A 25,076-nucleotide genomic window follows, 5' to 3' on the forward strand; every position below is an offset into this window, starting at 1 on the left:
TGGAAAATGACCACCACAGTAAGTCTAGTTAACAACTGTCCCCACAGTCACAGATAACTTTTTTTCTTGTGATAAGGACTATATTAGAAATTATTGATACCATATTAAACTTTATATTTCAGAAGTTCTGTTTGTCACATACAGCTTTCAACCTCAAATTACTTTATAGATTAATAATATATCTCACAGGTAAGGTTTCTTACATGGTATTTCATATTTTCCTAAATGTGGAATTAATCTCAGTGACATTATTTCTACAGTAATTTGCTACCCAAAAAAGATTATTTTATTTAGAAAATTTGCCTAAACCAAATATGAATTTAAAGAGCAATAAAAGTACAGAGCGTGGTGATTAATTGGAGGGGTGGGGAGGAAGAAATTGGAATTCACAGATTCCAGCTTGAGAAACAGCATGGTTGGTGACACCGTTTACTGAGATTAAGAAGGTTTGAGAGCAAATAGGTTTGTATGTGTATGCTTTAGAAGAAGATAACCTAGTTATATAGATTAACATGCATGAGAGAGAACTAAATGGAGCAAAAAGTCATTTTAGGGCCAGTGACGCAGTGATAGGACAGACATCTCGAAGCAAGTGGGACTCTACCTCCCTCTGAGGATACTCAGGAACCACCACCCCAGTGAGCCGGTGTTCAGTCACCCCCTCTGGGATGAATCCATCCCGATGGATGGAGAGGACTGAAACCCTTGGCCTGCACAGGTCAGTGGTTCTGCAGGCTTAGAGGCCATTAACCATCCCTCCTGAATGGACTCACCTGGAAGGTCTCAGGCTCGGCTGATTTTAGAGGGGGGAAAAATGCTGCCCCGTGTCCCTTTGCTGATTCTGAAAGATGCCACCAAATCTATTAACCCTTGAAACTAAACTCAAGACAAGTCTGGAAGCTTTACTCCTGGACAGACAGGTTTTTCTCTGAGTCTCCCCCCTCCCCTTTTTAAATTCCCAACATTTAGGTAAGTTCCTGGTACACAGTGTATGTTACATAGTATTTAATGTGTAAATGCATTCTGCTGCCTGGTTACTTCCTGAGGTGGGGAATTCTCTGGTATTGACAGAAGAGCAACCTGTAAGTGGAGTCCCATTCCAGCATTGGTCTCAAACAGTATTTCTGGCTCAGTGAAGCTTTGAATTCAGACCCTGATATTTTCTGGAGCTTCAAACTTATGGATTGCAACTTTGTAACACAAACCACCAGAAATATGTAGGCAGATTTCCAACTAGTCCTATAGGCAACTTAATGGCTTAGAGTTGGCCTCTTAATAAGTTACCCACAAACTCCATAGGGTAAGAAAGAATGTGGGGGGACATTAGAAAATGTCTTTGATATGACTCACTTGTGTCCTGCCCCATGGTCTTGACATTCTAAAGGCTTTGCTGGCAACAAATACATCAATGAAGAAAGCATTCTTTGAAAGGCTCATGGGCAACATCAAGTACCACATGAAGAGAAAGATGATCCAGTCTTGTCGGTAAAATACAGAACAGAGACTTCTTTAACCTGCTCAGAGGAGACCTGTGTTACAACCTCGCACCTGGCAGCACTCCTGCTCAAGGAAAAGACAAATGGGACTCAGAGATGAAATGCATGGTCATAGTGTTGGATAGGCTCTTTTGGCTTAGAAGTCAGCTCAAGTAACCAGGAGCAAAGAGGGATGAAGCCTGAAGAAAGGAGATGGTTCTGGACATACATAATGGGGGAATACAAAAGCATCTCCGAGTTCCCGGGCATTGGAGCTGAAAACCCGTTAGGAACCATCCCAACAGTTCTGGGGCAGATTGCTCTTCTTGAGCTCGTCCGTAGCATCTCTGCTTCTCTCCCAGCCGCAGCTCTACCTTATAGCTCCTATTCCACTGCATCCTTTCAGTTTCTGCTCCTGCCTGACTCCCAGATTTTCAGGACTTCCTAGTTCACAAAGGTCTTGAACTAGCTATCTGCTCCAGTTATTATTTTTTGGTACCAATGTCCAGGGTCATCAGGAAGCCTACTGACACAGGGCACCCTGAATAAAGTGTCCATAGCTGTCACCTGAAGTGGGTCACAAAAGAGGAGAGACACATAGTGTAAAACGGCTCCCTACCTGTGGTGCGTTTAGTAGGGATAGTTCCCTCAGAATTGAACAGGGTTGTGGCAGGCACCACAATTCTTCCCCATGATGCTAAGGTCAGGTCCTTTACATCCAGGCTGCCAGACCTCCTGACAATGTGGAGACCCCTGTGTAAGCTCCACGTCCATGAAAGTCTAGGGGAATTTACACCTATTGAATATCTAAGGCCATTCATATAATGAGACAAAAAGCATCATTAATAATGATGTTAATCCCCTGGTTTCACAGAAATTAAGTGGCAGGATTCCTGAGAAAATAAAAAGGCAGGCAAAGCAACAGGTTGAGCCCATGTTCCTCTGCATCCTCACAGGAGCCCAAGGACCTGAGGATAAAGGACACTCATCAGCCTTCATTAAAGCCACCGCTCCCCACGGGCATCAGCCAGCTTCTGTGCGAAGCGCTCTTCTGAGCTGGCCAGCCTTTTTCTGTCCTTCAATGACAACCTCTGCAGAGTTTAGGCACTAATTTTCTGGTTCTGACTGCCCCAGTCCATGTTTTGTATGGATTATGGCCAATTTCTGCATCCAGGCAGCCACCTCAACACGATCCAACAAAACCTGAGTCACTCAAAAGTCTAACTCCACAAGATTTGTCCACATACATTCCGACGCCGCACGATTACTCCCAAATATGTAAATGGGCATGTGATAAAATATTTAAATTTAATCCTAACCAGTAAGGAATAAAAAATGAATCAGAAATTACTATTTACTTAGAGTTTACTATATATATTGGGTACTTTACATATTACTTCATTTCATATTAACAACTTACCCTATGAGGTACCATTATCTCCATTTTACATAGAAAGGAACCAAGACTCAGAGCAATTAGTTGTCTTCCTCGAGGTCCCCAGATAGTAGGTGCAGAGGCAAGGTTTTCACTCAGGTTGTCTGTCTCCAAAGCCCAAGTCTTTCCACTCCACAATGCTGCTCCCCTAGAGTGGGTTTAATGGTGAAAAGAATTAATAAATACTGAATCATTCAACTTTGAAAACATGAGCTGAGTGACGTTTCAGCTTCATTTTCTGGAGTGGCCCAGCAGGGAGCGTTTGGTCCACCGTGACAGATATCATCTGGGGTCTACACGGGCACCTTAGAGAACAGTGATAAACACACAACCACACAAGCAAACACACACCCAATGTTAGAGATGGTTTAAAAAATCAGATCTAAGCTCAAAAAGATAGTTAACAGTTAACCTTTATTGTTCATGAAAAATGAATTTTCTAAAATATTAGTAAATCTTATTTTTAGCTCTGTTTTGAAGTGTTGATACCAGTGAAGTAACATTTTCCTTCTTTGAATTTTTTCTTGTAAAATAATCGTTTTTTCCTTTTCTAGGACAGCGGGAAGTTCCTTCCAGTTCTTAATAAAGATGAAGGGAGCGTGCATGGACTTGAGTAACTGCAGAGGTGCGCGGCGGGCGCCTGACGCATTCCCACAGCTGCTGGCTGTCATCACGTCCTCCACGACAGGAACGGAGCCGTAGGAGCAGGCCTCGTACAGCCTGTAGCACTCCGTGTTTACTCCCACCGGGCACAGCGTGAGGTCGCTCTGCAGCAAAGCCTCCTGATAATTCTTAAGGCTGTCATTTGTTTCCTGAGGCTGCCACCTGGAAAATCAGAAAAAAAACAAAACAAAAAAACGCTGTAGTTTTCAATTTACTAAGCGTATCTTTTGTGAAAGAAACGATTTTACCTTTTAATGTTAGTTATAGGCAACGGTAAACTCAGAGATGACAGGCAGGAAAGATAAATAAAATCTTGCCAGAATAGATTTCTTGAAAATATTTAAGAATTTGAAAAGTTTACAGCTACACATTTCAGAAGTCAGTGGTCACCATAAGATTTCTGAATGAACGCTAATTCAGCAAATATTTTTGAATTCTCTCTCTACCTCACCCTCCAAATTTCTGTCCCCTTGGAGCTTATATTCTAGATTAGTGGTGGACACAGGTGGCAACCAAGTCAAGTCAGCTAATTATTCAGAAGGCGTCAAGTGCTGTGAGGAAGAATGAAGCAGAGAGTGAGGCAGGAGTTTCTGAGGGGGCAGTGTTGCAATTTTAAATAGGTGATCAGGGAATTCTCACTATGGGGCATCTGAGCATGGAGCTGGAAGTGAGAGAACAAACATGCAAATATCTGGGGGGAGGACAGAGTGCAGAGAAAGCATAAAGGCCACGAAACAGCGTGTGCCTGGCATGCTCAATGAACACAAAGGAGCCGGGTGGCTGAAGCAGAGACTAGGGGGAAGGTATAGAAGATGAGGTCAGGGAATTCTGTCACACAGGGTTTGGATCAGAGGGGTGACTGACCTGACCTGACCTGTGTTATATCAGGACCAGTTTGGCTGTTGTGTTAAGAACAGACGATACAGGGGCAAGGGAGGAAGTTGAGAGTCCAGTTGGAAAGCTGGCTGTTCTCTCCTGACTATTCCCATGTTCTCAGTGAAATGAGCACTAGGGTCATAAGGTGAGAGTGGTCTGGAAGAGAGGGCAAGGTATGAAACAGTCTCTAGGAGAGTGGAAGAACACAGACAAGGGAAATGGATGACTGCTGCACATTTGAGGGTCAAGGTCATGCATTAAAAGTGAGATCGATTGGCAGCTTTCTGCAAGTGTGTTTGGTTGCATGGGTACAGGTATGGTGAGGTGAGGGCAGGATTTAACCAGAGTTCAGGTCTGCTAGGTTAGGAACGAGGGAGCTGAATGTATATCCAGTCACGACTCACTATGACACTTAAGTGGGGCAGAGAAGAGAGTAAAGATAAGAGGTGAGCAAAGGACAATGAAAGGGAGTAGGAACAATGGGTTGTAGGTCCCAGCTAAACTGTGGGAGATTATTACAGGCCATAAGCTGGCATGACAGGAAATGGTGGTTACGGAGAGAGTTGCTGGAACTTGAGACAGTGGAGAAGCAGTGTGTGTATGGATAAGGTCTGGGAAAGAACCATCCCAGTGCACAGCTGAGGTCAAGCGGAGACCAGATCATGGAGGAGAGGAGGGAAAGGAACTGCAAGACCAAGGTGGTGGAAGGACCATCTACATAGGTTTGGGAATCACCAAAAGTGAGACTGGAGTAACGTCAGAGTGTGTGTGCCAGGAATTAAACTCCTCAAAAATTAAGGAGATAAACCCAAGGGTCAAAATATGACGTCAAAGAGGATGAGTGATGGATGGTTTTGTCTGCTGGCGAGAGATTCAATACTGGAGGCTCTCGGGAGGGAAAGGGGAGCATGGTCCGGAAACAGCAACGAGAACCAAGGAGGACACGTACTCGACCTCCTGGCCCAATGGTATGAGCAGAATTACAAAAATAATTCTATTCCCATCATTAACTTTGTCATTTTACACTACCCTCCCTCATTCCATTCCTGGCACGCTGTCCCTGTTGTCCCTCACCCATGGTAAGCATGCTTCTGCCGTAGGCCCTTTACATTTGCCTGCCTTGGCCTGGACTGCTCTTCTCCCAGACAGATACAGGCAGCTTTTTCACACCTGCGCTTAAATGTAACCTTCCAACTAGTGTTTCCCTTGACCATTCTGAAACAGAAAGCTCCACCCAATCCCCAGTCCTCTCTACATTGCTCCTCTGCTCAATTTTTTTACATGGCATTTATCATCTTCTGACACACAATATATTTTACTGGTTTGTCTCCTCCAGCAAGCATCTAAGTTATAAGAGGGCGTGTGCTTAGGACTGTTGTTCACTGCTGTATCCCTCATGGCTAAAACAGTTTTTGGCATATAGCAGTTGTTTGATAAATAATTGTTGATTGAATGGATATAATATGGTTACACAAATAATGGAGTTGGGAGTTAAGCTTTCTAGATGAGAGTATCTGCTACAATGAATGCGTTTCTATATTGAGAAGGACATTAGTTCCCTGGGGACTCTGCTTCATACACTCAAAACTCCATTTGATTTTTTAAAAACAAAATGAGTAATTCCAAAATTTCTTCTTTCACTCCACGAATACATTTCATAATTACTATGTAAAAAAATGGAAGAAAGTCCACCCTATTAAATCAATGCATCCATCCATCCACTGCCCATTCATCCTGGCCTACTTTATGCAAGGTCCTGTGTGAGATCTGGGGGTTCAAAGAAGAATAGTAAGTGGCCCCTGTCCTCAGGGATGCCAGATTCCTGGGGTGTGAGGAGTACTCCACGCCAATACTGGGACACTCGACTGGTCTCTGCAGGACATCTCAGGGATGAATCTAAGACCTTCTTGGCAAATTCACTATTCCCTGTGTGTCAAGTCTGACTAACAAATACTATTGAGAAAACCCAAACAATTGACATGGGCATATGGCAGTTACTAGTGTTGTTCTTCGAGATGGACTATAGCTATAGGAGATTCTGCCTGTTTTAAATGTACACACTCCAAGTTCTTCATAGCTTCAATTACCAATCTATCTCCTGGGAAAAGACTTATATAAATGGAGTTAATGTTTCTTTGGACATCTGTGCTGCCACATAAAGCAACTCTCAGATGGCAGAGCAAAATGACTGAATCAAGGAAATAGAACTTACTGTTCTCTTACTGAAACCCAACAAAGCTTGTCAATTCCATCTTGTTTCAAAATGTTCATGAGTGCTTGTCTGGATGAATTTTCATAAACAGTTCCTAGGAAATTACATAAGTAGGGCCTTTCATTATACAGCATTGACCAACTTGCCTCCACCACAGGAAAATTCCTGTATCTATAAAAAAAAAATACATATGAGTCAATATATGACAACAAAATTGGCAAAAGTCCCATAACCCAACATCTTAGCATGATGATATAGAAACAAGAGATTTAAAATATGACTTTCTAAACCCCATGTTGCAATTTTCTATGCTTACTTTGGAAAAGTCTTTGAACCTACTGGCTTAAAAAAAAAAAAAAAGATTCCTACAATGACATCTTAATTGCTATAGACATTGTGTGCCAAAGGGCTTTTTTTAATTTTATATTCTTCAACTTCTATTATACACCTGTAGTTGCAAGGCAGGCGGAATTCAAGACCTTAAAAGTATAACCTCTATATTCATAATGATCAGGATTTAATGAACACTTTAGCCAGGTGATAGAATACATACCACTAAAGCAAAGAGCTCCCATTTCAAAGGCTTTAAGTAGATTAAAAAACAAACAAACAAAAACTTGCATGCCATACAGGAGAGGCCTATTGCAACAGGCCCATTTTTATGGGCATTTGGAAGTAACGGAAATCAAATTGTGTGCCTGAAATACAACCTTTATATAAGAGAAAAGTTATATATAACCATCTATAATAGGTTTCTCAGCCTCAGCATTACTGACATTTGGGGCCAGATAATTCGTTGTCTTGGAGACCATCCTCTACATTGTAGGATACTGAGCAGCATCCCTGGCCTCTGTTCACCAGATGTCAGTATTACCTCTCCTCCCTCCACTGTAACCACCCAAAAGATCTCCAGACATTGCCAAATGTCTCCTGGGTGGGGGGCAAACTGCCCCTGGCTGAGAACCACTGATCTATACCAGACATACTGGCCTAGTTCAACAATACCAGAATTACAGAGGTTACATCCTATACTGTGTTAATAAGTTACGTAGTATTACTGTGAAATAGTAATTTTTTTGGCTTCAAAACATTTTACAAATATAGGCTTTACTCAAGGGATAGATTTTTCAGAGGCTGTAAACCTGGCTATACTGAATATAATAACATTTTTCTCTGACCCTCCCCCAAAACCTACTGAATCAGAATAGTAGTAACCCAGGGATCCTGTCTTATTAATGTGCTTCTCTGGTGATATTCATGTAGTCAGCTAGGCAGCAGTCTAGGGCCACATCTCATAGCTGGTTATAAAATAATGAATAATAAATATGTGATTTAAATATCATGAGAGAGAGAAAGAGAAACATTGATGTGAGAAAGAAACATCGATCAGTTGCCTCTCATATGCGCCCTGACTGGGGATCGAGCCCACAACCTGGGTATGTGCCCTGACCAGGCAGCAAATCCAGTGTATAGGATGACACTCCAATTAACTGAGCCACACCAGCCAGGGCAAACCAACTTATTCTTAATTTTAAAAACCCTCTATTACCAGAAAGATAAAAAATAAGTTTTCCATTTTCAAGAAAGAATTAGTTCCTCTTTTTAATAGAAATTTGTGCAAATTCAGCTGGTCTTAGTTGCAGATCTGAGTATATGCTTTCGAGCCCAAGGGTACATACAGTGTGCTCCTGATTTAATATTGCCTTTAAAGAAATGTATTTTTTTAAAGATACTATTAATTATAGAGATTCTATAATAATTGTTTTAAGGTCTGTTTGTCTGCCAACCTCTACTAAACATCTCTTTAAGGAACTGCTGATAAACTTAAAAATGTATCCTATGCATACAAGTTCATAGCCCGTGGAGAGACAATAGTGGGGAGAGGGTCTAGGGTGGGGGTCAGTGGGGGGAAAAAGTGGGCATCTGTAATACTTTCAACAATAAAGATAAATTTTTAAAAATCTATCCTACCCTTGCACTTTTAAAACAGAAAAAGGTAATTCATCTGCCTTCCTCAAAAAACATCATTACTGTTATTGAAGCATGAGACCAAACCATATTTTTGCCCATGAAAAAGATTGTACCTGGCCTCACTGATCTTAAAAGAACTACATTTATTGCAAATTTAAAACACAATCATCTTGATTCTGAAATTCAGGTCTTAAAGTCTAGAAATGTGTCTAATATTTTGTACTTACGTTGCTACTCCCAAAGGCCACTGAAAAACATCCATGTCATTGATCCAGGGGCTGTCATATATAATGAAGAGCAGCTCCACAAAGCCTCCATTTCTTTTGAGGAACTGGTTGATCCACTCATTGTTACAATGTTCATTTCCAAGCAAAACGACAGCAACATGCTGGAGTTTTTGAGTTTGTAGTAAATTTTGGACGTAAAGTAACCACTGGGTGGCGTAAAAGACCTTTGCTTTTTCCCTTCCATTTAAAATGAGTACCACGTTCTCCACATCAACGGAGAAGTACCCTGGGACTACAGCTGGACCGGTGATAAAGCTGTCAAAAACAAAATGGGAAAACAAAACAAGAGGAGGGCAAAACAGAGAACAAATGCATTTGGCACCAGAAGGTTTTAGTCAATTTTTAATAAAATCTACAAGGAGATGTAATCCATATTCTTTCTAGAAACGTAATTTCTGTAATACAAGTCCTTTTGAACAAATCTGGATGATGGGTCTGCTGTAGATTAATGGAAGCTTTGGCTGTAGACAGATCAACTTGCAGATGATAATCAGAAATGTGGTACTTTTTCAAACCACGTTCGAAATAAGTGCTGGCTGGAATTTGAGCTGTTAAGCAAAGAAATACAGTTGAACATTGTAGTTGAAACCCTGTGTAGTTCACACTGAAAAGGTGTTTAATCCAGGAGTTCCCAGCCCTTTTAGGGTATGAGCCGCTAATTCTACTCTCCAGCTGAATGAAGTATCTGAATCAGTGAGTGGGAAAGTGTTGATGAGTTAAGAAATGGGGGCCGTGCCCGGCCAGGCGTGGCTCAGTGGTTGAGCATTGACCTAGGATCCAGGAGATCGAGGTTTGATTCCCGGTCAGGGCACATGCCCGGGTTGTGGGCTCAATCCTCAATTGGGGACGTGCAGGAGGCAGCCGATCAAAGACTCTCTTGTCATTGACATTTCTATCTCTCTCTCCCCCTTTCCCTTCCTCTCTCTGAAATCAATAAAAATATGTTAAAAAAAAAATTTAAAAAAATGGGGAAAGCCATAAACATTCCATGAGGGCGAAGTCTCAAAAATACAGTGTTAAGGAAAAATGCGAGGAGCAGAACACTCATAAAATATAATTATGTAAATCTGAAAGTAAATTCAGAAAAAAAAAGTATGCTTATATATCTAATACGAGTATAAACATGAACATCTGAATGGGAAGACACCAAATTCCTGACAGTGGCTGTCTCTGAAGAGGAAGCAAGAGGAAAGGACCTGGGGAAACAGGGCAAAGAAGCCTCACTTTTGTTGGGAACATTCAATTCTTTTAAGAGGAAAGCTAAATATCTGACGCATATATGACAGAGGGCTGGAATTTGTTAGTTCTGGGTGGCAGATAAATGAGAATCTGTTGTATTACTCTATTCTTTACAGTATTAAAAAAGACTGTCAAAAGAAATAGACACGTTTCCTAACTCGTATTTTCATATATGTGCTGCTCAGAACAACCAATACCACTGAAATATTTATAACTCATCTGTATTAAATAATACCATTTAATCTATCTTAAAATTAGCCACAATGTTCCTGGATTCTTTACAACCTGCTCAACCATTTCTTTATAACCTGCTAGTCTTTTAATCTTTAGTATAAATATCCCAAAATCCTGCTTTTATTACTTGTTATTTGGTAAGATAAAAACGAACATTTATTAAATGCCTTTTATATACATGGTACATAGGCAGCACTTTGCATAGGTTATCATTTAACCTCCACAATTCTGCAGATTATGTATCATTCCCCCATTTTGCAGTTGGGAAATCAGGCTTAAGTTGCATAACCTGTGATGGCAACACTGAGGCTTCAAACAGGCTTTTTAATTTTTCAATTATAGTTGGCATACAATATCATAGTTGAGAGGTGTACAACATAGTGATTACACATTTATAAGTCTGGTACCCATCTGACACCATACACAGCTACTACGATATTACTGATTATATTCCCTATGCTGTGCAATATATGCTGTGACTGTTTTTATAAGTGACAATTTGTACATCTTAATCCCTTCCCCCTTTTCAAACTTCCCCCCAACGCCCCTCCTATCTGGCAACCATCAATTTGTTCTATCTATAAGTTTGTTTTGTTTATTTTGTTCTTTAAATTCAACATATATGTGAGATCATATGGTATTTGTCTTTCTCTGTCTGACTTATTTCACTTAGCATAATACGCTCTAGGTCCATCCACGTTGTTGCAAACGGCAAAATTTCATTCTTTTATATGGCTGAGTAATAGTCCATTGTATATATGTACTACTACTTCTTTACTTATCTATTGATGGGCAGTTGGGTTACTTCCATATCTTGGCTATTGTAAATAATGCTGCAATGAACATAGAGATGCATGTGTCTTTTTGATTTAGTGTTTTGGATTTTTTCGGATAAATACCCAGAAGTGGAATTGCTAGGTCATAAGGCAGTTCTATTTTTCAATTTTTTGAGGTATTGCCATACTGTTTTCCATAGTGGCTGCACCAATCTGCATTCCCACCAACAGTGCACAAGGGCTCCCTTTTCTCCACATCCTCGCTAGCACTTGTTTGTGGATTTACCAATGGTAGCCATTCTGACAGGTGTGTGGTGATATCTCATTATAGTTTTAATTTGCATTTCTCTGATTATTAGACACTGAGCATCTTTTCATGTTTACTGGTGATCTGTATGTCCTTTTTGGAGAAGCATCTATTCTGGTTCTCTGCCCACTTTTTAATCCGATTGCTTTTTGGTATTAAGTTGTATGAGTTCTTATAAATTTTGGATATTAACCTCCTATTGAATGTATCATTGGCAAGTATCTTTTCCCTTGCTAGGATGTCTATTTGCTTTGTTGATGGTTTTCTTTGCTGAGCAAAAACTCTTTAGTTTGATGTAGTCCCACTTGTTTATTATTCTTTTTTCCCTTGCTCGAGGAGACATATCCAAAAAAATATTACTAAGAGTAATGTTAAAGAGTTTACTGTCTATGTTTTCTTTAGGAGTTTTATGGTTTTGGGTCTTAGATGTAAGTCTTTAATCTATTTTGAGTTTATTCTTGCATATGGTATAAAAAAGTGATCCAGTTTCATTCTTTTGCATGTGCTTGTCCAGTTTTCCCAATTTATTGAAGGGACTATATCTCATTGTATATTCTTGTCTCCTTTGTCATAGATTAATTGACTATATAGGTGTGGGTTTATTTCTGGATTCTCTATTAATATTGAGGTTTGAATCAAGATCAGTCTAACTTCAGAGTTTAAGCTGTTCTTACAACACTATAGTTAATTACTAGAGTTAGTAGATATTAGTTTAAACACAAAACCCAAATATATATTTTGCTTGTGTGTATATGTACTATATAAGGTCTATGACATTATTCTACAGTGGTAATAACCTATAGGGACCAGAAGTGCATTTTGAGTTTCCCTGGGAAAGGACTGGGCATTGGAGGTGGCCCATGATTCAGTGATTTAGTTAAGAGAATCTGCAGAATCAGAGGGGCTAGAAAACATGTTAAAAATGATGATAGTTATGATAGATTTAAAATATTTATTATTGGTAATATATGAACACTCTCCTTTAGAATTATAGGCAAGTTTAATCCCTAGAGCATGAGAACTCTTCCTGCCCTCCTTCCCTACCCTAGGTCAATTTTATGAAGGAAGAAATGAAAACCTTGAGGTAGGTTATGTGACTTGCTTAAAGGTGGTAGTTACTAGATAGGCAATGGTAGAGATGGGCCTCAACCTTAGTTGACATTAAGCCCATACAGATCACATGCTCAAATTATTTTAAAGAGTACCATATAAACACATGTTATTATTATTTTTTTAGTATATTTTTGATTTCAGAAAGAGGAAGAGAGAGGGAGGGAGATAGAAAGAAACATTAATGATGAGAGAGTCATTGATTGGCTGCCTCCTGCATACCCCCTGCTGGGGATTGAGCCTGGAACCCGGGCATGTACCCTGACTGGAAATGGAACCGAGATCTCCTGGATCATAGGTCGATGCTCAACTACTGAGCCAAGGCAGCTGTGCACAAATGTCACTTTCATGTGAAAGGAATACTTTCAATTTTATTGATCCACACAAATTAACAAAATAAAGAACGGTTCACTCAGGACACATTGGGTCCATCCTGGAATCTCCACAGCTCCACTATGTAGAAAGCTCTTACATTCCAGCAGCAGGCATGTTGGCCTTTACGCTCTCGCAAATCATCTCTCCAGATCTGAAGGCCATGTTTAGGTAACAGTGTAAGCCACAGGGTAAATAACTGTGGAGCTAAGGTGTAGACCAGAGGTTCCCAAACTTTCTTGGTTCCTAGCGCCTTCAGTGTTTCAGTAATTTTTTCACAGTGTCTCCAGAGCCAAAAGAAATGAGTTATGCCCGGCCGGGTGTAGCTCAGCAGTTGAGCATCGACCTAGGATCCAGGAGATTGGGGTTTGATTCCCGGTCAGGGTATATTCCCCGGTTGTGGGCTCGATCCCCAGTCGGGGGCATGCAGCAGGCAGCTGATTAATGACAACTCTCTCATCATTGATGCTTCAACTCTCTCCCTCTCCTCCCCTCCTTTCTATGAAATCAATAAAGATATATTAAAAATAAATAAATAAATAAATAACACAGCTACTTTAAAAAAAAAAGAAATGAGTTATAATACATTTTTTTAAGTTCTTAGGTCCAAACAACTTAGTAAGTATTTATGTTCTAACAGCTTAGAAGTTACTTAAAGAATAATTCATGGAATATTACTAGGTCATGAAAAAGAATGAAATCTTACCATTTGCAACAGCATGGATGGACCTAGAGGGTATTATGCTAAGTGATGTAAGTCAGAAAGAGAAAGACAAATGCCACATGATCTCATTTATATGTAGAATTTAAAGAACAAAATAAATGGACAAACAAAATACAAACACACTCATTGATACGGAGAACAGACTGATGGATTCCAGAGGGGTGGGGGTTGGACACCTGGGTGAAAAAGGTGAAGGGATTAAGAAGTACAAAGTGGTAGTTACAAGATAGTCATGGAATGTAAAGTACAGCATAGGGAATGTAGTCAATAATATTGTAATAAGTATGTATGGTGCCAGGCAGGTACTGGAAATATCAAGGAATCACTTTGTGAAGTACATGATTGTCTAACCACTATACTACACACCTGAAACTAATACAAAATAATTTTGAATGTAAACTGTAATTAAAAAATAAAATTAAGAAAAGAAAAAAAGAATAATACAAATACTACACCGAAAGAAAAAAAATCCTATTTCATTCTTAACTAACCACAAATAATAATGGGATGTGTGCATCTGTTGAGCACTATACAAGCTCTTAAACTTTGGAACCAAAGTGAACACTGCCGCTGCTATTGCCTGCTCCACTTTGATTTTTGTATGGTACTTGTATTTTATCATAGCAACCATGGAAAACTCAGCTCCACAAAGGTATGACTTCACTGAAATTAATGTAAGGTGATCTAATGTTGAAACTGTGGGCTACCTTGAGTGTGCAGTTTGCATGGTGTCTTGACAGATGTGAAGTGTAACTGTGTTTCCCACAAATCGTTAAAATATTATGTGGTGCCCTGGCTGTGGATTCAATTCCCGGTCAGAGCATGTGCGGGAGGCAACCGATTGATATATCTCTCTCCCTTACTGTCTCTAAAATCAATTAAAAAAAAAGTTATGTGGTGTCCCAGGATACCTCAGTACACAGTCTGGGAAGCAAAGATCTGGGTAAAGAAACTTTAGGGATTAAAAAGAAGTTCCGTAAGATTCAGATATTTGCGTGTGTGTGTTGGGAGGTGTTAGAAAACTTTGGTATACCGAACTCAAGAATGGCCCTTACATTTGAACAGCTGCTGCAGTTCACCCTGCTTTTGTGGTCAGCATTTCCTGCTATGACTCCACATCTTCCTAATTCAGTGCTCATGGAACACTCCTACTCTCACACCAGCTTGGCTGGAGGGGGAGAATGAGCATCATGAAAAATTCACTACATTGCCTTTATTTTATAATAGAAATTTTGAGACCGGTACTCATCCATGACCCAGTATTTTACTTAAATGTAGTGTCACTAACTATTACCTACAAAAGCTTTCACTCACTGGGATGAGTGATGAGCTCACTACCTTCTTATAGTAGGAATACCTGGAAATTCTAAAAAATAAGATCAGACATGTTTCATTCTATCATGATCTCTGGAAATCAGTTCACCTTTTTTATAAGTGATAGATGCTTATTGAAAATATTGGAATTGAACACTGATATCGAGTTAGCATCTGGCTTATCATATGAGTAGACATGTATATATATCTTATGATAATGCCTACACATGAAAATTACTGGAGTCTGAAGGGAGTCCTCTTGGGATGAGCAAAGGCCATGATGAGAAGTAAGATTCCTCCTAAGAAATTAAAAATAAAGGTGCCCAATGAAACCAATCCATAAATCAACATATGATGGATATGAGTAGAGATAGGCTAAGTTCCTTCAAAAGACAAAATGGATCCCAGCCTAGCTTGTAACCTACTTGAACATATTAATATAAAGAATATATCAATAAGGTATTTGTGGGGAGGTACATAGTGGATAGTAGACAATAATGGAAACACAGAAAAAGGAGAACTGAAAGGGAGATGTTGCAGTACCTATTTAAGTATTTTTAAAATTAATAACAAGACTTGTATAGTGATTACTATGTACCAGAGACTTTTCTAAGCACCATATATCAATCCTCTGAAGTAGAAACTACTATTTGCCTTATTTTAAACTTAAGGAAATCCAGGCACAGAGAGGATAAGAAACTTGCCCAAGGCCAGACAGCTAATAAGAGGTAAAGCTGGAATTTGGACTGAGATATTTTGGGTGCAAAGTCTGAGGTCTTACAACTCAACATACTGCTACACTGTCCAGAGGTGACAGGGCTTCATGAGGCTAACTCAGAAGTTCCGTGTGCTTCACACGTATTCATATGCTGAGGACAGTCTACGTTACTGATTCATTGGTGCACAGTGAGTCACTTATTCCCTTCTGAAACACACAGAGTTTGGAAGTAGTACATATTGTTAAATCCCATATTTTGATTCCATATTTTATCAAACGACCCTCAAATAATTGGGCAGTTATTGGGTATTTGGGCAACTGTAGCCTGCCATTATGGAAAAAATGTGCCGGTCAAGTCAACAGGAGCACACAGACTGACAGTTCTAGTTCCAATCGGAGTTATTTAGTTGGTATTCTGGGTTACATTCTTTGGGTTACGAGTTGATACGAATCAGCATTCATGAGCCTTATCAACCCAGGAAGACTAAAGATGTCCTTTCTACTTCTGCCTCATAATTGTTGTGAGGCTAAAAGTAAACAATATAAGCTCCTTGTAAATGAAAGGTTTATTTAAACAAACTATTAAACTTATTTACAAGTATCCTGTAGTACTTAGAAACTCTTTCACTTATTTCTTCAAGGTAACCCATTTCTTCCAATTCACTTTTGGTCAAATAAAGACGAATGTGTTGAAATATTTAAGTTATAAAACATTTAAGTTTTATAAAAATAAAAGCTCAAAAAAGTCCTAATAATACATTGATTTTACTGAATATAAAAAACAAGATTTCTAGTATTGCAGTAAAATGGTAACCTACACCCTTTAAATCATTAAATCATTATAAAACTCATAATGAAATGTTTTAATAAATAAAAATTTCAACTCAGAGCAACAGCTTTGATACCACCTACTATTATTAAAATATATGAACATAACTATCAAACAAAAGAGAAAAACTGAAAATAATTTTAAGTTTACATATTATTCCTCAAGATATGAAATGTTCAATGTTGATCAACAGTTAAATATAACAAAATTTGGAATGTGAATTTTTTCATGTAATCAGAAATATTTTTATAAAAGTGAAAAAGACACGATTCCAAAATGAGGAATGTTTGTACTTAATTTCCTAAGAAAATATTCAAGGTAAGCTTTAACTATGAATACAGATTCATGAGACTTATTTCTCTATTTTTCACAAGTTGAAGCGGAAATATTTTCTATGCATATGGTTTACTTTTATTTTTCTCCTAGTATTTACATAAAACATTGTATGGCAACACGGCAAAGGTTAATGCTGTATAATTAATACCTGTAATGCGTTCTTCCTACAACTGAATTTCCTTCTCTCCATTGAGCCGTCACATCAGTGGGATCAAGTAAGCCTTTAAAAATATGCTCCCAGAGATACAAACCTGGTAATTAAAAGAACAAAAACATTTACTGTCTGGTCTACTCTGGTATGTGGGATGAGCTTAAGTTCTGCTCTTTTATATCATTTGATTAGGAAACCAGATTTTTCCCCTTTGGTCCCTTAGCAGGCAGTGCTACCAAACAATAGCTTAAAATCACCAACATGGCAGCTATGGTATGAGAGACAGAACTCAGAGGTTGTCAATGTAAAATGTGGCAAAATGTGGGTTAAAGACAATAATCTCTCTTACTCTAAATTTGAGAAACTCCTAATTATCACTGGACTATTACCACCTATTTTATCCTGAAATGTCTCATAGTACTATGTAAATTACTAAAGTAAGTCCTCAGTTAACATCCCTGATATGTTCTGTGACTTTAAGTGAAAGGGCATAAAACAAAGCCACTTTTATCAAAGGCTAATTGATATAAACAGGAGTTAAGTTCCTATGGCATCTCATCAACATCATAATAAAATGACTTGAATGAAAGGATGTTAGGAGGACCTGCTGTATATGATTAGAACCGTTTTTATTTTACAACAAACTGGGAGGATTCACTATTTTGAGCCCAACATAATCAGAGAAGCCCATGTATGTACATATCAATTCATTGTGTCAAGGAGATAGTTCCTCCTTCCCACTTGGACACATATCCCTCAATCCCTCACTGCAAGATGCCCTCTGCAGACAAATGCCACTGCATCTTTTCTCCTTAGGGCAGCCTCTGATGTTTTATCATGTTATCATCTGAATGCAAGCTCTGAGAGTACAGGAAAGTAGTGTCATACCATGAAGAAACCTGGAGACAATGAGGTAATCTGGGAGCCCTTTATTAGTTAAATTGATAGATGAGTTTTTTAAAATATATCTTTATTGATTTCAGAGAAAGGAAAGGGGAGGGAGAGAGAGAGATAGAAACATCAATGATGAGAGAGTCATTGATCAAGCCCGCAACCCGGGCATGTGCCCTGACCGGGAATCGAACCCTGATCGCCTGGATCCTAGGTCGACATTCAACAGCTGAGCCATGCCCGGCCGGGCGATAGATGAGTTTTGTTTCATTCTCATTACATCCTGACACTAAAGGACACACACACAAAAACATGTTTAAAGACGAAGTCAATCAGATAAAGCTTCCTAACTGTGGTAGGCTGCATAATGCCCTCACCGCCAAGTGTGCAAGGATCTAATCTCAAGAACCTGTGAATATGTTACATTACATGGCAAAAAAAACACCACCCTTTGTAAATGTGATTAAATTAAGGATGCTGAGGTAGGGAGATTGTCCTGGATTATCTGGGTGGGCTCTTTGTAATCACAAGGGTCCTCACAAGAGGGAGGCAGGAGGGTCAGAGTGAGGGAAGGAGATGTGAGGATGGAAGCAGAGGTCAGAGTGATGCAGGGCCGCGTGAAGGGATGCGGGTGGCCGTAAAAGGCAAGAGAACCGATTCTCCTCTAGTCTCCAAAAGGAATACAGCCCTATGAACACATTTTAGAATTCTTCCATCAGAAACATAGGATAATAAATTTGTGTTGTTTTAAGCCACTACATTTTTGGTAATAGGTTATAGCAACTATAGGAAACTACGGATTATGTAGTTATAGATTATGGTACCTGGAAACGGGGTAATGTACCAAATATTTAAAATTCTGGAAGTGGCTTTGGACTTAGGTAATGGAAAGAGGCTGAAAGAATTTTGAGTATAATTTTAAAAAAGCCTAGATTAGATTGCCTTGAATAAATTATAGGTAGAAATATGTTAAAGTCTTTGTTAGTGAGAACTCTGAAGAAAGTTAGGAGTACATTAGGAAAGAACCTGTATCATCTTAGAGAATACCTAAGTCATAAGCAGACCGTCAGTAGAAATATGTATGTTAAAAATGTTGCTGGCCCTGGCCGGTTTGGCTCAGTGGTTAGAGTGTTGGCCTGCAGACTGAAGGGTCCTGGACTCAACTGCAGCCAACGGCATGTATCTTGGTTGTAGGCTCGACCCCTGGTGCCAGATGGGGTACGTGCGGGAGGCAACCAATTGATGTGTCTCTCTCACATCAATGTTTCTCTCTCTCTCCCCCTCTTCTACTCTCTGAAAAGCAATGGAAAAAATATCTTCAGGTGAAGATAAAAAAAAAAAGCGTCGCTGGCGAGGGCTCAGGAAATGAGTAACATGCTATTAGAAACTGGAGAAAAGGGAATCTGTGTTACAGTCATGTAATGACATTTCAGTCAACGATGGACTGCATATGTGATAGTGGTCCCGTAAGATTATATTGGAGCTGAAATATTCCTAAGCCTGGCAATGTTGTCAAATCATACTACAATGCATTACTCACGTCTTTGTGGTGACACTGGTGGAAACAAACCTACCGTGCTGCTAGTCATAGAAAAGCATAGCACATACATTTACAGTAGTAGGACATACCATCCAGGTTTGTGTAAGTATACTCTGTAATGTTTGCACAAGGATGAAATTACTTAATGATACATTTCTCAGAACATATCCCTTTAAGTGGCACTTTACTGTATAGCAGCACACAGCTTAGGTGAATTGTGTCCTGTAGTTATTTAGAAAGCAGAACTTACAAACAATAAACTTGGATATTTAGCTGAAGAGATTTCCAAGCAAAATGTTGATGCTGTGCCCTGGTTTCATCTTATTAATTATAGCAAAACATGAGAGGAAAGGGAGATTGAGGGAAAAACTGTTAAGTAAAAATGAACCAGTACTTGATGATTTGGCAAATTCTCAGCCTATTCAGATTGCAAGAGGTGAAAATTTAGGAGATTCACTGTCAGGAAAGCATGCTCTTCAGAGAAGGCCAAGAATGTGACTTGATATCCTTTGGCTAGGTGCCTCATATGATAAAAAGATAATAGTCAGTCATATAGAGAGCTCTTTGAAGATATTAGATGTGTAATTTATGGATTTCCTTCAGTAATCTTAGCAAAATCCAGAAATAGAAATGGTTCAAGACAGACGTGTGGAGGATCTCTTTTCTAATGCAGTGAATCCTCATGACATACACAGGAGACCCACAAAGTTCTTGAGAATGTTATATCAGCAGAAACACTGGCAGCTTGGACTAAAAGGGACTGAGAAAGGTTGAAATGAAAGAAGGCTGCTGGACTCTTAAAATCCTACCTTCAGGAAACAGACTGTAAAACTACTGATCATGAAAAAGGAAGGATAACTCCAAAGGCAGAGCTGAAAAGCCAGAAGCAAAGTTTTGAGCCACAGATTATTCTTAGGCCTTGAAACCTAATGGAGTTTGCCTGGTTGGATTTCAAAATTGCTTGGACTCAATTTTCCTACCATTTTCTCCCTTTTTAAGTGGGAATGTCTATAACTGGTAATGCTACTACTATGCCTGGGGAATAGGCTGATGAAAGCAGAGTTTGATAAAACTCACCTGGCCACTTTGTGCTTACTGGATTAAAAAGAAAAAAGTCTGGAAATATGAAAACTTGTTAAGATGTAGATTTTTATTTTTATTTTTTTAAAAATATATCTTTATTGATTTCAGAGAGAGGAAGGGAGAGGGAGAGAGAGAGAGAAACATCGATGATGAGAGATTCATTAATCGGCTGCAGCCCGCAACCTGGGCGTGTGCCCTGACTGGGAATCGAACACCGATCTCCTGGATCCTAGGTCGACGCTCAACCGCTGAGCCACGCTCAGCCGGGCAAGATGTATATTTTTTAAAAATATGTTTTTATTGATTTTAGAGAAACATCGATGTCAGAAAAAACATCCATCAGTTGCCTCCTGTATGCCCTGACCAGGAATCGAACTGGTGACCTTTCAGTGCGCAGGATAATGCTCAACCACCAAGTAAGCAACAGGGGCCAGGGCAACATGTAGATTTAATTAAAAACTAGAATGGGGAAATGGTAATTTAAAAGGAAAAATTAATATTAAAAATTTTATAAAGAAAAAAATTGTTAGAACATGATGATTGGAGGCCTGGTTCTGGGTACCTGAAATTTAGAGGTCAGTAGTAATCCTCAAGGTTGTACATTTGTAAGTAATGTGAATGAATTTATGAAACAACATGGGTCAGGCTTTGTCCTCTGTTTACTTTCCTCTGCTCTGGTATACTTTCTACCCATATCCCTTACTGTACATATAAATCCAACTCATGTTTAAAGGCCAAATAAAGCCCCTTCTAATTCACTAAATTCTTTCTGACTCTTCTAAGAGTTGAGGGCTCCATTCTCTAATGGAGCATAATATATAACTTGGAATACTGGGCTCCCTTGATACTCAGAGGAAAATGCTTTTGTGGGCAATCTAGTTGGATCAGCTATATATTATATCCCTTTCTTCAACATTGCCAATGAATATTGGCCTATGAAAGGCTCTGAGAAATCAATAAAGAACCTGGTTTAACTTTGTTTAATTCAATGTTTCTCAAACTTGTTTGGCCATCAACTTAGACTTGTGTATCAAGTATCAATAAACACAGATTCATGAAAATTCTATTGACATAGGCATTTAACTATAATAATGCTTACACGACCCATTCTTTGTATCTACAAATCAACCTGTGCTCAGCTGAAGATGAACAATGGAACGTTGTGTGCATGTACTTACACAGAAAGGAGAAATAAAATATTGAAAAAAGCTGAAAGAATGCATCATAATACCTTAACAAATCATAAAAAACTATAAATGTATTTAAATGAATTGAATTTAATATTAATAAAGTACATTTTGTGATGCTTTTCACATGTCTTAGCTCTACACATTAACTTACCAATGGCAGCTTTACCCCAGATTTGTATTCGGAAGTCTGTTTTCCCTTTCGTGGATTTATTCAATATTTGAAAGCTAGTTTTAAATCTGTGTTGCTGCTCATTTTTTTCATCGCCTTCCCAAGGATTCCATTCTTCACTTCCCAAAGTAGATTGTTCTGTGTTTCAAAAAGAGTAACAGTGTTTATCAGTAAGGTAGAGCCGGAGTTGCAGATAAATACAAGCCGTTTAAATCGGATGTTAGAGTTCTAATTTCATCCTAACTTGAATTTTTCCAAGAGGTAAACTACATTTGAACTGGTTAAGCATACACATTTAAAAAAGGAAATCAGTATCTAATTTTTATTAACCCTTTCCTCTGAAAGATCTCAGAGATAAAATTTAACACAAAACACAAAATTATGACTCACAAACAAAAACCTTCTAAAATAACTGGTTAATACGTATCAAGTTACAAGTTTAACTTATGCAGTTCTTTATAGATTGTACATACGCAGCCTATACATAAAAACTTCAGAATAAAGCGTGCGACAGTTTGATACTGCTGTGCAAAATTCTGAAAAAGGGGACTGATGAGTGTCTACCCAATCCTGACAGAGGTTCCAAGGCCAGGCCAGCGGACCAGACGTGGAGGTAAAGCGCCCTGGCCTCCGAGTCGCCGCCGGGCTGGAGACGGCTGTTTGTTTCAAGACGGAATGTCTGTCTTAACCCGGCGGCACGCCCGCGAGTCCGGGGCGCTGCGACCACGTCTCGGACGCTGAAGACAAGTTCGAAGGGCGCGCGCGTCCGTCGGCTTAGGGGGCGGTGAGCGGGGCCAGCGCGCGGGATTCGGGCAGGACCGAGGGCTTCGTACGCCCGCCAATCGCGCGCCCGGGGCCGGTTAAGGGGAGCTGGGGGAGGAAGCGCGCGCCGCGGGGCCCCGAGGCCATCCCGGGCCCCAGAGCGGGATCCCCGGCCTCGCGGCTGGGCTCTGCCCCGCCCCGCAACCCTGCAACCCTGCAACCCCGCAACCCCGCAGCCCCGCGTCAGGGCGCGCAGCCGGGGACCGAGGCCACCGCGACGATTCCTACCTCGGCCGCGCCCCTCCCGCGCCGGGGCCGCCCCCTTCCTGAGGCCCCGCAGAGACGCGGCAGGTGCCCGGCGGCGGCGCCCGAAAAAGACGTGGTACGCGGCGTAAAAAGAGAAGAGGCAGTACAGGGCGATGAGGAACGAGCACAGCCGCTTCCGCGTCAGCCGCATCCCACTCAGGCTTCCAGGCAGGCCCTGCCGCCGAGGAGCGAGGCCCGCGAGGCCGCCACTCGGCGCCGGGGCCCCAGCGGCGTCCGGCGCAGGCCCAGGCCCGGCGCAGGGACGCACGAGGACCCGCCCGCCGCGGCCCCTCCGCCCCGCCCACAGCCCCTCCGCCCCGCCCACAGCCCCTCCGCCCCGCCCACAGCCCCTCCGCCCCGCCCACAGCTCCTCCCGCCCCGCCCACAGCCCCTCCGCCCCGCCCACAGCCCCTCCGCCCCGCCCACAGCCCCTCCGCCCCGCCCACAGCTCCTCCCGCCCCGCCCACAGCTCCTCCGCCCCGCCCACAGCCCCTCCGCCCCGCCCACAGCTCTTCCGCCCCGCCTCCGCCGGAGCCCCGCCCTTGTCCCCGCCCCCAGCGCTTTCCAAGTCCCTCCTCTAGCTTTTCAGCCCAGCGCTGTCACAGGCCCCGGCCCCTAGGGGGCCGCTGAGACCCCACCACCCCCGCACCTCTGATTCCGGAATTGGGCTTTGGATGAGGTCCCATTCCCTGCCCCCCCTCCTCCTCACCCCCCCCCCCCGACCTCTGCAGTGCACCCACTGTCGCTTTCAACCTGCTCTCCTTCCCACGTGCGTGAAGACTTACAGCACCCACCGTGAAGGCACAGATCATGCCAATTTTTAACATGCAGTCCTCAGAAGTTAGCATAGGGCCTGTAGCGTTGACATATGGATGAATATAAATGTCCATTAAAATAAGTGGTGATAGAGGCAAACATTGTGATTAATGCCCCTTGGAAATGGTTAGAATGGAGAACTTTATGTATCTTATCATAATAAACATTTTAAAAATTAAGTTTTATTCCTAGGATGTGACTTGAATGCACACAGGGGTGTGGTCTTTTGTGAAATAGACTGTAAAATTGAATGTTGCCAATAAACGTTCCATGTTAAGCCTTGTGAAGCTGGGCTACTGTTTTTTGTCAGTTGTGTCTGGTATTGTTCAACTTGCCTGGAAGTCTTGGGAGCCAGTGGGACAGGTGTGGAGTCGGCCACTAGAGCCTTCAGTTACTGTGCCGTCACTCAACTTCTGCCCTGATGCAAAGTCCTCGATATTTTTGGATAAAGTTTCCATTAGCATAAATTTACCTTTCCTGAATTTGATGCTCTTAAGGTCAGGTCTCTGTCTTCCAAAGTGATATTATAGATAATTTGATAAGGAGAATTTTATGACTGGAAGGAAATCTAAGTCCAGAGAGGTGAGGTGACTTGACCAAAATTATGTACTTTGTTAGTGGCTGATCTGGGACTAGAATCCCTGCGTCTGTTCTTAGTTCTGTGTTCTTGACATTATGGTAGCTGTGTCCTTGCTCCTGATCTCATCCTGTTTTATTATTATTAAATTTTTTTGCTTAACAATATTAGATACTAACAATGAATTCAGATCATATTTGGTGAAATTTTCTTCCCTGTCTACCAAAGGAGGATCTACTAATCATTAGGGTCTAATATTGATAGTTCCTAATGCCTTCAATTAGCTGCCTGAAAACAGTACACATTTATTAGAAGTCCACAATTAATAAAATTTCTTGTGAACCTGGCCAAATTTTTTTCCGAAGTTTATCAAGGTTTCAGTAATACTCAAGAAACGTGTTAACTACTTTGAAAGATTTTTCACAGCTTGGGCAAAAACCTTTGTTTCAAACTCTTTGTAAGATACTTCTAATAGGGGTTGGCCATCTAACAACCTAAAAGTCATTAACTACAGCTCTATTAAATTTATAAAAATCATTCCCAATAAGGTACATTTTTCTTTTCTATGTAAATATGATGGTGACAAAAATAAGTAAAGAAACCACAGAAATTTATTGACATTGGGAAACAGTAAACAAACTGTAATGTTTTTTAAGATAACCAACCAAACAACAAATAAATAGCCTGACAAACAAAACTAGAATATAAAGATT

General features: G+C 40.6%; 1 protein-coding gene across 3 annotated transcripts; it reads right to left on the reverse strand.

Moving 5' to 3' along the window:
- Nucleotides 1–3,305: 3,305 nt before the first annotated feature.
- RXYLT1 (ribitol xylosyltransferase 1) lies at nucleotides 3,306–23,255 on the reverse strand. 3 transcript variants are annotated; one of them, XM_081130377.1, is made up of 7 exons: nucleotides 22,953–23,255; nucleotides 21,885–22,040; nucleotides 17,027–17,129; nucleotides 15,234–15,294; nucleotides 8,860–9,174; nucleotides 6,662–6,832; nucleotides 3,306–3,735 (listed from the first exon to the last, which is right to left on the reverse strand). In XM_081130377.1, the coding sequence occupies exons 4-7, from the start codon at nucleotides 15,272–15,274 to the stop codon at nucleotides 3,318–3,320; spliced, it is 945 nt and encodes a 314-aa protein (XP_080986503.1). In that variant the 5' UTR covers nucleotides 15,275–15,294; nucleotides 17,027–17,129; nucleotides 21,885–22,040; nucleotides 22,953–23,255; the 3' UTR covers nucleotides 3,306–3,317. The 3 variants fall into 3 exon arrangements, with proteins under 3 accessions (XP_080986503.1, XP_080986502.1, XP_080986504.1); XM_081130376.1 differs by lacking the exon at nucleotides 15,234–15,294 and having other exon boundaries at nucleotides 22,953–23,249; XM_081130378.1 differs by lacking the exons at nucleotides 15,234–15,294; nucleotides 17,027–17,129; nucleotides 21,885–22,040; nucleotides 22,953–23,255 and adding an exon at nucleotides 13,664–13,740.
- Between the last annotated feature and the right edge of the window lie 1,821 nt (nucleotides 23,256–25,076).

This window comes from Miniopterus schreibersii (genome assembly GCF_964146895.1).
Source record: "Miniopterus schreibersii genome assembly, chromosome: 2".
Taxonomy (NCBI): Eukaryota; Metazoa; Chordata; class Mammalia; order Chiroptera; family Miniopteridae; genus Miniopterus; species Miniopterus schreibersii.